The sequence below is a fragment of the Daucus carota genome, chromosome 9, assembly GCF_001625215.2.
Source record: "Daucus carota subsp. sativus chromosome 9, DH1 v3.0, whole genome shotgun sequence".
Lineage (NCBI taxonomy): Eukaryota > Viridiplantae > Streptophyta > Magnoliopsida > Apiales > Apiaceae > Daucus > Daucus carota.
Genome location: NC_030389.2, coordinates 3202955 through 3217200, shown reverse-complemented (window position 1 = coordinate 3217200; position 14246 = coordinate 3202955). Strand labels below are relative to the sequence as shown.

Below are 14246 nucleotides of genomic sequence, written 5' to 3'. Positions count from 1 at the left end.
GGTAATTAATAGGTAATTCATAAGAAACATCAATTACAATGCAAATGGTAGTAACAATTGCTAGTGGAAGGCTGTAAGCAGTGAAAATCACATCCTGATACCAAGTACCAACCATTTTATCATCGTAAACCAATAAATCCATGAAGTGACATTAAGTTTAGCATAAAACTCTTTCAAAAAGTTTGATCAAGAAAACAAAAGGCCAAGAGGGACACAGATTTATGGTAATTTCTTCCCACCTAACGTTGCATACAGTTGTTCTTGGAGGTTTCAGCAAAACAAATAACAATCATATATCTAGTTATTGTTCATGATGCAGTAACTAGAAGCTAAAACTCAATGTATAAAGAAAAATTATGCAAACAAATAATGGTCCATGAACATAGTCCAGTAGGACCAGTGACATCACATATTATGACAGTGAAATTTCACAAGAAAAGCAACAGTTATTAACAGTGGCATTGAGCAAATCTATTCTCAAAAAAGCAGCAAATATTTGGTTAAATCTGGGGTGGATTACTAATGGCTTACCCCTACTTCCTCGATTATAGGAGTATATACATCAGACTTGAGCTCTGGAACAACTGTTTCAGCTGCAAAGTTTAGTTAAGAAATTACCAGATAACAGCTACATTGGTAACAATTACAGCCCTTAATGTTCAGTTTCTAAAAGTAGATCATGTACTATTAGTACAGTGACAGTACTAATACTAATAGAACCACCCTAGCTATCTGAAATAAACAAGGACACGAGCAATAAAAATCCACCAATTAGTCATCTTCATTAAGACAGCTACTTCAAAAAATACCAAAATGCTATAGTGTGATCAATCATGATCATCCAAACTTGCCTGAAATGAATGTCTGCTAGGTTTAAAATGCTTTTGCCAAGATCGAACACAACTACAATAATGTATCTAGCAAAAATCGTGATAAAGTGCAGAAAATGTGTACTCTAGGAAAAGTAAGTACAGACAAAGGATACATTGCTCCATTTTCTTCTCTCCAGACATATCCATCATGAACTTCCGCCGCTAAAATAACTGGAAGAGAAACCAATACATCTATAAACACAGCATGTGGTATACACCGACTATCCTCTGTTTCTTAGGTAAAAAGACTTGATGTCGAGAAGAAAGACATTATAGAATATAGATGAATGATAAATAAAGCTTCAAACATAAGTAACATCCTTATTATTCATGCAAGGCATCAAACAGAAACAGAGAAACTAAATGCTTCTTCATACTAATCAAACAACACTTAATCCTTCTATCGTTTATACAGAAGTTTATTTCACATCATTGCATTATATACTCATTAAGTGCATATAATGATACAATCCTTGAAATAACACAAATTCACATTTATCATATCTTCACCTTCTTATAAGGCACGCACTGTAAGCCGTGTAACCGGGGTCTTTAGGAAATCAGTTTATCTGTCACTAGTAGAGGTAACAGTAGTAGAGGGCTCATTTCCATTGCTAACTGTTCTACAAGGGAGATGCAATGGGCAATAGGTATTACTTTGTTCGATTTTGTAAAGAACAGAACATCAAATTTTTTATTTTTTTTTTGTAAGGACAGAACATCAAACTTTAAATACAAAAATACCATCATTCATAATCATCACAAAGGATACAATTTCATGCCCCTTATTTCTATATATGAATCATTTTCAGATAAAACTTGCGTCATGACGGAACCAGGGGCTAATGTGAGGTACAGGTCATGCTCAATTTCAAAAATCAATAATTGACATTTTTTTAAGATAAGCCCGACTTTAGTCAACAATCATTATCGTATCGGTCTCTTATTGAAACCTACACTCGACAGAATCAAGGGGCTAACCTACACCAAAGGTCATGCTAAATTTCAGAAACTAAAAAAGTATTTTTTTTCGAACAAGCCTGATTATTGATTAAAATCATTTTCGATCAATCATTATAGTTCCCCGCTATTTCAGAATTCCGGTTCCGTCAAGCCCACAAAAATCTTTTTCACCCACAGTATTGCCAAGTAATTACCCCCATTTTTCTTCGATCTCAAAAAACATATCAACATGCATAATTTCTGCGGAAAGATCACAAAAACAAAAGCGTATATAAAATAAAATAAAAACTAAGTGAATCGCAGGTTAATTTCGTATATAAACATGTCAAGAAAGGACAACAACAGGACAAAAAAGAACAAACCTCGTTACAACAACAGTGGAGAAAACGACAAAAGCCGCCAGCGACGATGTGAATGTTTTTAGGTTTTAGATTGTGTGTGTGTAATGTATGTATATTCGTAAACAATATATGATTAGTGTTAGAACGGTTTCCAGAGTGAAGAGAAAGCTGAGATGTGTTCGTAATATAGAGTTTCAATATTCTGATCGGACGGCTCTTATTTTTCATGCACAAATGGCGCAAAGATCGTGATCAGTTTTTTCCTTTTTCTCATTTTTGTTTTGTAAATTTATGGGATCATAAAAGGGTATTTTATTACGAGAATTGTCCGAGAATCGAACACACGACATAAAACCTTTCAGCACTTTGTTTACGTGCTCTTTTTAAAAATTTTTGAATAAAAATTTAAACGTCAAACTAATGAAAAAAAATTTAAAAAAAATATTTTATAATAGTCTCAGAATGCGTCCAGAAAGTAACGTAGACAACCGGTTTGGACAAAGAAAGTGGAGTAATTCATTTTGCAACTATACTTTAGCAGCGAGACTAAATTTTAAAATCGGATATACACATGCATCAATTGTTAAACAAACAAATTGTAAATCTCTTAAACTGAAATCAGTGATTCTTGTTGGACATTTATACAAACTTCTTCATTTTCGGGTTTCTGACAAACGACTGATGAAGCTAAAGCGGGATAACCGGGAATATGACGAGAGAATTCTGATAACATTTGAACCACTTCCCTCATTGTTGGCCTTTGGATACTATTGTCTTGGATGCAGAGCATGGATACGAAAAACAAATGCTCAGCTTCTTCTCGAGGCACATTCGATAGTTTCTTATCGAATATTTGATTCGCTTTCTCCTTATGAAAATTTGTTGTGATTTTCGCCCACTGAACAATGTCAACACCATCACCGAAATCTCCCACAGGACGACGGCCGGTAATAAGCTCGAGGAGGACCACTCCGAAGCTATAAACGTCACTCTTTTCGTCCACTCTCATGGTATACGCATATTCTGCAATGTAGAACATAAAAGGGAGAAAAAATTAACCATTTTACTAACGAAATTATGTATGCGTGAGTATTTAAAATTTTATCATCGAGCAGCAAAATTATATGTTGGATTATATAAGTGCAAGGGACAATGGGCACGACAGTCGCCTTTCACGGTACCCGACAATGTAACTTTAGACATTCGTCGCATGTCAGATTCTGTCAGATTTTCTGATCATAAACAAAAAATTGGACCCCACAATTCATTCTGCACAAAACAATGGGGCTAAGATCTAGTGTGCTTACCCATAAAATGCTGCAGTTTAGCTGTTTTTTTCTTTTTTTTCGACACCAAAATCACGGGTGTGGTTTGATCTGTCACTTTAGTGAAAACTAGGGTTGTGATCTGGTCCTACTAACTGATAGTGTTACTATGTACTCCACTTCTGATTTCTGATAATCATTGATGTCAAGTTGGTATCTAGATGCCCCTTCTCAATTTCATGTTTGGGTTCCAGCTCTTGGATGCACTAATTTACGGTGGCTCGTTTTGTTAACGTTTGTCAAGGACCTGGAGCCTAAGACCACAAGGGTACTTGAATGGTACTACTCAGATTACTCATGCATGCATGAACAAAAATTAAATGCCTTTCGCAACATAAATATAATATGATTCTAGGCTACTTAATCGAAATTATTTGCTAGTTTTTATGTTTATTAGCAATTTAATCAACTTCAATAAGAAATACGAAGAAAATTTAAAATTTTGTATGTACCTGGAGCAATGTAACCATAAGAACCAGCAATTGCAGACATGCTCTGAGAAGCATCGCCATCCATAAGATACTTTGCCAACCCAAAATCTGCAACATGAGCTTCATAGCTTGAATTCAGCAAGATGTTGTTTGATTTTACATCGCGATGAACGATTAGTGGTGAACAATCATGGTGAAGATAACACAATCCTTTAGCAGCTTCAACAGCAACTTTGTACCTCAAATGCCAGCCCAAGATTCCACTCTTTTTACCATGCAAAGCCTCTCCTAAGCTACCATTCCTCATGTACTCGTAAACAAGCAAATTCGTATCTTTGTTTGTGCAAAATGCCAGTAATTTGACGATGTTTCTGTGTCGAATATTGCCTAGTGTACAAATCTCAGCTTTAAAGCCGTAATCATGGCTGTTTGCGCCAATTCCAACAAGCTTTTTTACTGCAATATCGACCCCATTTGGCATTTTCCCATGGTATACGATACCAGCTCCACCTCTGCCTATAACATTTCCATCTTTGATGCATTCCACGACATCTAAAACTGTGAAATCGAGCTTCTGGAACGCTGTCATTTTCCAAGAATGAGAGCCACTTTTTTTGAATGACCAGGCCTTGAAAGTTGCTGCAACAGCAAAAACTAGAGAGCAAAATAGTAGGCCTAGAGCAAATATTAGCTTGAAGTTGCCATGGGATTTTCCCGGCTGACTTGTGATTTCAGTAACATTACATGGATTGTTTAAAAGAGATCCACAAAGTTGAGGATTACCCGCGAATGAGGAAGCATTGAAGAATGAAAATTGACCCAATTCAGGTAGTTTACCTGAGAGATCATTGAAGGAAAAATCTGCCGTGGTGAGGCTTTTCATGGAGCCAATAGATTTAGGAATGGTCTCACTCAAGTGATTTCTTGACAAGTTTAAGTAGTTTAGGATACGAATATTTGAAATTTGAGGGGGAATTGAACCCGAAAGGTTGTTTTGGCTCAAATCTAGATATGTCAAGTGAAAGCAATTTCCAATTTCTGGTGGAATCTGAGAAGAAAAAGAATTTAATTTGAGATCAAGCTTTGACAAATGCTGGAATTCACCAAACGAAGAAGGAATTGAACCTGTGAATTTGTTTCCATCAAGTTGAAGGATCTGCAGATTTGAAAAGTTTGAAAGAGAAGTTGGTAAAGAACCTGAAATTTGATTGTTTGACAGATTAAGCTGTTCCATTTTTGATGGACTTGTGGTGAAGTTTCCGTCATCGCATAGTGTTCCAGACAAATAGTTGTTTTGCAGCTCAACTAAATTCAGCTGAGGCAAGTATATGAAGCCCTTTGGAATGCTACCATTCAAGTAATTATCCCCTAGTCTCACCCTAACAAGGGTGGAACATGTGCCTAAGTCCTCCGGTATCGATCCAAAGAGAAAATTGTGAAGCAAAATCAAGATTGTGAGCTGATTTGAAGCACATAAATCTGGAGGAATTCTACCAGTGAGTTTGTTTGTAGATAAATCAACCTCTTTTAGCCTCCTGTTCTGGCCTAAATTTTGAGGTATTAGGCCTGTGAAGTTGTTCCTCCACAGCCCTAGAACCTCCAAATTCGAGTAGTCTGCAACAAAATCTGGTATGGACCCATGTAATTTGTTCATGAAAAGATTCAGAAGTTTGAGCTTTTGAAGGTGAATGAATTCGTATGGAATTTCCCCGGATAATACATTGGCCGAAAGATCAAGATTAACCAAGTTTGTTAAATTACCAAGTTCCTTTGGAATTTGACCTGACAATGCATTGATGTGTAGGAAAAGAGTGTCAAGTGACTTCAAGTTTCCCAACTGAGGAGGAATTGGACCATCCAATCCACACGACGAAAGATCCATGTGGACTAGATTAACCAAGTTGCCAAACACCTTTGGGATCCCACCTTCAAACTCATTGTAATATCCCAAGTATATCTCTTTTAAGTTGGTTAAATATCCCAACTCATTTGGAATTTTTCCATGAAGATCATTTCCTGCAAGACACAAGTACTCAAGCCTAAGCAAACTCCCATAACTTCTAGGAATTTTTCCGAAGAAAAAGTTTCCTCCCAAGTCCAAATACTTGAGATTCTTGAGACTAGAAATCTCAAAAGGCAGTGGAGAAGTGAAATTGTTGTTATAAACATCAAGGACTTCCAAGTTCTCCAGGCTTGAGTAGTCCCAATCCAATCTCCCACTAAACACATTATTCGATATTCTTAAAATCCGAAGGCTACTCAAATTTGATATCCTGATTTCTCCAGTGAAGTTGTTACCATCTAGTGAGAGTTCAGTGAGCATGTCAAGACTTGAAACAACAGGGGAAACAGAGCCACCAAGACTCATATTCGACAATTCGAGAGAGATGACTCTCCCTCTATGGCATTTGATTCCCACCCAAGAACAAAATGAGCTTGGCTTCAAAGAATCCCAACTATCTAAGACCGGAGAAGTGAACTCAAAGCCTTGTTTAAGTGTAACTAGAGCATGAAAGTCATTATTTACAGAGGATGAAACAGAGGAACTCACACTAGATAAGAGTGTTAGAACCAAAACCAAAAAAGGTAGCATTTTTAGTTGAAAAAATCTCATGAAAAATGAGTTTGATGGACTTTGAGAAGGAACAAAGATTTATAAGTGTTTGAGTAATACTAGGGTTCCTAAAAAAGGAAAGAAAAGTTGATAGAATGTGAGAAACTTCAAGTGTGTAGAGGCTTAATAAATCAAACATCTTCAAGAACAAAAGATGGCTTCAAGTTCAAGGAAGAAGCTAAGCCTCTCCTTTTACTCTTCTTTGCTTTTCCTTTATAATTTTTCTTCTTCTTTCCTAGTCAAAATTTAAGAACCAAAGAAGATCATAAACAAAATTAAGAAAAAAGTTGAGATAAAATAAAAGAAAGTAAAGGCTAGCCTCTCTCTTTTCCTTTTCATTTCTTTCTTTTTATTCATATGTCAAAAACACCCTTTATCTTTAATCAAAGGTTGCTCATTAATTTGAGGAAAAAAGAGGAATTAAGCTTTTAGTAATGGTGAGCCAAATATATGACAATCATTTCAGGACTATATCTATACATACAAGAGGAAAAGAAAAAGGCTCTTGAGTATGCTATTCATAATCATTGAGTGCCAACTATTGCAAAGTCATTTTCTGTCACTGACTCTTAAATCTGATAATGACTCTGTATGGGGATCTGGTGAAAAATAGGAATCTTGGCTTCTGAGAAACCAACATTAGTGGAAAATAATGTCACACTTTTGTTTAGAATTCGATATTAGCATGCGGAAAAATGACTTTCTTTTTTATACGAAAACAGTCTCTCTACTCGAAGACATGTTATTAACGTTATGGACTGCATTTTGTGGTTTTGTTGTTACGGAAACAGTCTCTCTTCTATGGAAATAACGACAAGTCTCTCTTGCTCTTTGTATCCTAAAACAGAAATCTCCAGAGATGCTAACTTGAGGATTGTGATTACACTTTCTGCAGATCAAAATTCTGCATATTTTGATCACACTTATTAAATTAGCACCCTGCCCCTTTCACAACATCATGAGGTAAATCAACACTTACGATTTATTGTTTCCATAGTTTATTATATGTTTGGATCAGGATTAATTTGCTTTTTCAAAACTGTTATGGACTTTAATCAGCCTTGTAGGGCTTGTTCTGTTCTGTTCTTTAACTTTTACTTTCGACGAGATCCGGACTAACCAAAAAGTACCATCGTTTAACAACTAGAATTTCTGTAATGCCAAGCGAGTTGTAAATTCATATAAGTTTGATTTGATTATGTTTTACATAAATTGCACAGAACCCTTTGGAGTGACAGTGTTTTACTTGAGACATTTCAAATCTTGCAGACACATTAGCACATAGATATTTCAGAATTATAGCATAGATCTTGGGTATGTAAACATGTGCCTGCAACTTACAGTGAGTGAGTAAAAAGTGAAAGGATGATGATTATTAATATATCATTACAATGTCTCTGGTTAGAATGATGATAATAAAACTACACTAAATCTGTCTACTACTTATCGTGGTCGGCGAAACCAGGCCGGAACTATTCCTCTCCGGTTTTAGTAAAAAAAGATGGTTTATTTAAAATATTCATACTAGTCATGTATAGTCGATGACGAAATCAGATCAGAACTATCCCTTCCGGTTTTAGTAAAAAACAGATATTGATTTATTTAAAACATTCATATTACTCTATGGCGGAACTAGACTCGAACTATCTCTCTAGTTTTAGTATATAAAAAAGGAAAAAGATAATTATTTACTTTAAAAATTCATGCTAGTTCAGTCTCGTATAATTTGGAATTCTGGTTCCGTCGCCACTATATATATTATGCTTTATTTCTGCTTCCCTAGATTTGCCCCACGTCTCTTTGGACCGGGATCAGTTCTCTAGGTTATAGTATTGTCTAATGTAACATTTAAACTTTACTTTACAATGAAGATGGAATAGTCTTAAAGAGCTGGCTGATCAAAAGTTAAAGGCATCTAAAACATTTGCTTTTGATCTTCTAATTGATAAAGAAATAGTAAAACTTAAACACACAGTCTCTGATTCTCTTCACATGGAAAAGAGTGCAGTTGTTACATTAGCTTCAAGAGCTTCTCTTACTTTTTCCCCAGTCTCACACACAGTCAAGAAACCAGCTAATTAAAGTAGGAAATTAAAATCTTTGTATGACCAGAATTGCATGCATGGGAAAGTGTGCATTTGTATGTATTTCTAGTACTACTTGTTTGTTCTGGTTTACCTCACTGTGTGTTTTTATAATGTGTTTGGGGTGGGGTCCAAAAATATGGTTGAGACACTCTCAGCTTCTGGCATTTGGGAGAGACCATGTTTTGTTCCTGCAGGTTGGGCCTCCTTTGAGTTGTCATTGTCGAAATAGTGACCTTTTGAAGGCTCATTATGCAGCTCTTTTAAGGATGCATAGTGCATTATGGGAAAAGAAAATAATGAGCTCATAACAGTGTTCTAAAAGTCGGCGATTAATCGGGATTAATCGCCGATTAATCGCTGTTCGGTCGGCCACCGTCTCGATTAAGCGTTAATCGGTGAAAAAATCGTTTTTTTAGGAAATCGGCCAAAATCGGGATTAATCGGTCAAAAGTCGGTCAAAAATCGGTGAATTTAAAAAAATTAAAATAAAAAGATTTTTTTTTTAAATTTTAAATTTAATTACCTTTCATTCTTTTAATATTAGCTTCTAAACTATAATTACATAAATTTGCAATATCTTCTTTCGCAGAATTAATTAAATTCAAGTTTATATATGAGATGACTGGACTTGTATATGTATATAAAGGCATGTTTTGTGTTATAAAAAATCATTAATTTTTTGATTTTATATGACTATAAATTTATACTATATATAATTATATTAATATATATATAATTTAAAAAAAATATTAAATTGATTACGATTAATGATCCGATTAATCACTCCGATTAATCTCCGATTATCCGATTAATCGCTAGACGGTGCCTTCACCGACTAAGTCCGATTCCCGCTTTTTACAACACTGGCTCATAATATGAATAATCTAGCCCGTCATCTAAAATCTTAAGGTTTTATAGAAATGTCTCAAACGAGTCTTATGCTCTATATCAAATTGTGAGAATATTGAGGGTGATGGAGAGCAGAACTTAGACCTCAGTTAAATCAGAGCTCTGATACCATGTTGAGAACTCATCTATGTAAAATTTTAAGATGTTAGAGAAATACCTAAATGTATCTTATGTTATATTCGAACAAATATGTTGAATATTTATATTATCAGTTTGTTGTATAAAATAAAAAGGGAAAATAGATTTTTTTGCCACCCAACTTATTATTTGTTTAGAAACCTACCACTGAACTATAATTTTTTTCTTTTTTGCCACTAATGTTAGGTTCGGATTTTTTTTTGTCACTAACGTTAGGTTCGGATTTGATTATTAACACTGTGTTATTCTTTTTAGAGTTAATTGCATTTGGCACCTTTTTGATTTCAGCATGTTGCACATTGCACCTAATAGTTTTGGAATAAACACTATGCAGCCCCTTACTTCTAACTCGTAGACACTTTGCACCATTTCCGTTATCTTCTGCCGTTACCGTTAACTTTTGAAGAGGTATTTTGGGAAATTTTATTATATTTAATTAAAATCAGACCTTTATTTAAATTTCCCGACCATCTAAACGATATTTTTCGGAAATTTATTTTTCGGTAGTCTGCAATATAATAGTGATCTGTGTCTATATCTTTATATGTAGTACTCCATATGTGTCCTAGGTAGTTTATCTTAGAGGACGAGAGTACGAAATTTTTTACTCAGAAAGGAAATCTCAAAATTAACTTATGGAACTATATTTATAAAAACTGGGAACCTTAAAATACGTGACAAGTAGTGGTAAATAACTATAAAGTCAAGTGATACTATATATTTGTGAAGTCTTAAAATAATTCATAAACTAAATTTTTTAGGTTCTTAAATTGCTTGTTACACTCTCATACTTCAAGGTAAACTAGCTAAGGGACATATAGATGACTGTATATAATGTTATAGACACATATCATATCACCATAATATTGCAGACTACGACTATGTTTTTATAATGCTTAAAAAATAACATATTGTTAATAATCAAATCAAAACATAACGTTAGTGACAAAAAACAAATCCAACGTTTTTTTAAGGAAAAAAAAACCAACATTAAATTTTATACAGAAAAAATAAAATAAAATAATTTTTAAAATTTTTTGGAGTCTCAAAATGCGTGTCCAACTCTCGTCCTCCAAGGTAAACTACCTAGGACACTAAGATATAGACACATATCAGATCGCCATTATATTGCAGACTAACATAGTGTTAATAATACCAAAAAAAATAACATAGTGTTAATAATCAAATCCGAACCTAACGTTAGTGACAAAAAAAAGTCCGAACCTAACATTAGTGACAAAAAAGAAAAAAATTATAGTTCAGTGGTAGGTTTCTAAACAAATAATAAGTTGGGTGGCAAAAAAATCTATTTTCCCAAATAAAAACTACTCTTCTATTATTCCTTCTCTTTGAGTAAATTACTAATTCACCATCTTTCCCGATATCATATTATTCTCATTCATCCGATCCCGATTTTCAGTTCCTTCAAACATTCCTTGCGCAATGAGCAGGATATACTTACACAGTGACCTTGTATATGTAATTGAAATGTACGAGCTGCTTGCATTTTACGAACTAATGGTCGACTGAGCAAATTTGGTCAATTATTACATAATCCATCATTACTGTGAAGAGAAAATGCTACAAATTCCAAGGTTGATTTGCAAGTTTATCAAATTTTGTAAGAGATGCGAATGAGTTTTCTGCATCTTACATTCCGCTACACCAGAATGGACTTCGAAAAAAAAATGAGTAGATGCAAATTTTTTATGATAAGATTTGGGTAAAAAATAGGTATGATAAGGAATGGAGCATTACTTCACAAAATGGGGGGTTTGAGCTCTGTTTAAGGGTGATAGGAATGAAATTATTATACATTCAATTAAATTATAATTCAAATCTCATTCCATTCTCTCCATTATTATTCACTCCAACCAAACACAACGTCGGTGACTTAAAGGTTCGTTGTCCATGTTATTTTCGTTGCTCCACATTGTAGTTTCACCGAAATACTTAAATGTCAAGGTTTAGGTTCGGCCTCAATACAAAATGAAAAGGAGCACCTAAAAACGCATCTTTATAAACTAAGAACCTTAATAGAAAAATGAAATAGATCACCTAAAAACGCATCTTCACAGACGATCACCTAAAAACGCATCTTCACAGACTAAAAACTATGAGATCACCCCTTTCTGGTGTGACGGAGGGATTGTACCGTTGGAGCCGTGGTTTTTTCATGCTTTTCTTGAGGTCTGGAGAAAGCTGCAATGCATTGTAGCTGTGTACATGATGACTTGATGAGTATGCATTATTTATTGATTATTACACTCGTTTTAAAATACGGACCTGAATCATACGAGCACCGATTATAAGTGTTTATATTCTTCACCTCATTAAGTCGATCACGCAGCTGGTCTTTATATGGAATGCAAGCGTTTTCCTTTTTCCTTTGTAAGATATAATGTGTGGAGTTGTTATGTACATAAGGAAAATATAAACTTTTTGCAGGTTCTTATATAATTCCACTGGAAGGCGGAGCTCCTCCCTAGTTTTCTCAGAGAACACAGTTGTCCACTGAAATTTACCAAAGTCGTATAAATGGAGTTGATTTTGCTTCATTTTTACCAGTCTTTTCCGCGATTAACTTTGAAGAATAACCAGTGGCGGATGTAGTGGGAGCGCAAGGGGCTTGAGCACCCCATACCCCCCACAAAAAAGTAGTAAAATAAAATTTTATATATACAAGTACCCCTCTAAAATTTTTTAGTAGTGTTTAGTAATAGGTTTAATATGTATGATCTTATATTTGACATCAAGAATTATCAATATTTTGGAATTTTTATTTTAATTTTAATTAAGCGGCAGCTGCCCCCCTACCCAGCCTTTATCAATTCCTGACTCCGTCAATGAGAATAACTATTTTTTTAGCGGAAGATATATTATTTCCCATCCTTGGTTAATGATTGTGGATATAAGATACATGTTGAAAGTTGCGTTCATTAATAAAATAGGGGCAGACAATAATCTACTGCTCATCAGTCATCTTCACTCAAATTTGTTGATTCCAGTCATAATATCAGACCAGTCACCTGTATCTTGAATTTTCCTTAGCTAGGATTATTGCCACTACATGCTACATAATTATTGCGTACATTCCCTTCTATACCGAAAATTTACTTGCGGATCAGGTGGCTACCAGCGCAGTTGATGTCTGCACTGACCAGATTTTAACAGATAAAGCTGGCTGGTAGAATTACGTTCCTGTAATCGCCTGTTCTGCTAAATTTACCGACCATAGCCCAACCAACTTGGTGGTCATGAGTTACTCAGTTTCCTCTACTTCTCTTGAAGTGTAAATTGTGTTAAGACTGTATTTATGAACATTTGATGCATAAATATGCATTTGTTTCAAACAAGCCTTTTTCCAGTTTTTCGAGATCCAGAAACTGCGTTATCCTAGCAAAAATTGCAGTAATATTCCTAAAGTGAGTCACATGTTATATATGAAATGCAGGTATTTTCAAGTATTGGATCCTTTTTTTCAACAGCTGGTGCTGATCAACTTCAAGATCTGTCTTTATTCTTGTTATTGTCATAAATTCCAAGTTTAGTGAAGTTTCCTTGCTTCACACTGGAGTATTCTTCTATCTATATTATATTGATATACTAGTCAAAGAAACTGATCACATTTTAGACTAAACATGTATGCTCTAGATGTGTAATTGTCAATTCTAGATCAAGAAAAACCTTGTAATGTGATCAGACCACCTAAGTCAAGAGCTCAGTGTCTTCCCCACCAAAAAGTGGATTATTTTCTCGGTTCGAAGAATTTTCGATTGGATTAAAACAAAATGATATAAAATAATGAATGGCTAAAATTATCAGAAATCTAAAATATTGTGCTCTAATGGGTCAATTATAATGATTAGACATAAGTTTACAATTTTCTTACTGTTTTTGATAGATTCGACAAATTTAGTCAATACGAGGAGATTGACTTTAGTTAAGGATTTTTGATGATGTGAGCCCTACAATGTGTACAGTAATACAGATCATGTATAATTCAGTCTTGGAGGATTGATAGCAAAGGGTCCCTCCCATGTTCTAAGGGTTTCAAATTTGCTATAGCAAATTAATTAAGTTATTTTTTGACAATTTAGGCTGATACGCCTTATATCTATTCTGATACTTCTCGGGTGAGTCAAAGTCGATCCCGAAAATCTCGAGACAACAGAGGATAAACCCACCAATTGGACTATCCGATATATCGTGCTCAAATTAATTAAGTTATTAACCTAGCACGAAATTCAAAACTGAGTTATCACATATATACATTGTTTTTTATGATAACATGCAAGCAAATAATGTAAACAGCTCCAGACAAAGTCTCTGGTATTGTAAGTAGTTTCCTGGCCACATTTATATTCTTAGATCTAACTCTAAGCATATTCAAGTTTGGACTAGAAAGGTATAAATTTCTAATCCACACATTACCTGGTTACCCTACTCTTTTCTTCCATCCTAGACCCCATATCTTGTCCCTCACTACAATAGTAAAATCCCCAGGTCCTACAGTATTTAATGTTACAGTACGAAGATGACCCCGTCTATAGACGGACAAAACTT

The 14246-nt window shown here is 34.6% G+C and overlaps 1 protein-coding gene across 1 annotated transcript; it reads right to left on the bottom strand.

Moving 5' to 3' along the window:
- Positions 1-2668: 2668 nt before the first annotated feature.
- Positions 2669-6863, bottom strand: LOC108200590 (leucine-rich repeat receptor-like serine/threonine-protein kinase BAM3). The gene is made up of 2 exons (XM_017368799.2): positions 3954-6863; positions 2669-3199 (listed from the first exon to the last, which is right to left on the bottom strand). Exons 1-2 carry the CDS (start codon positions 6544-6546, stop codon positions 2784-2786), a joined length of 3009 nt encoding a protein of 1002 aa, XP_017224288.1. The 5' UTR covers positions 6547-6863; the 3' UTR covers positions 2669-2783.
- Positions 6864-14246: the final 7383 nt, after the last annotated feature.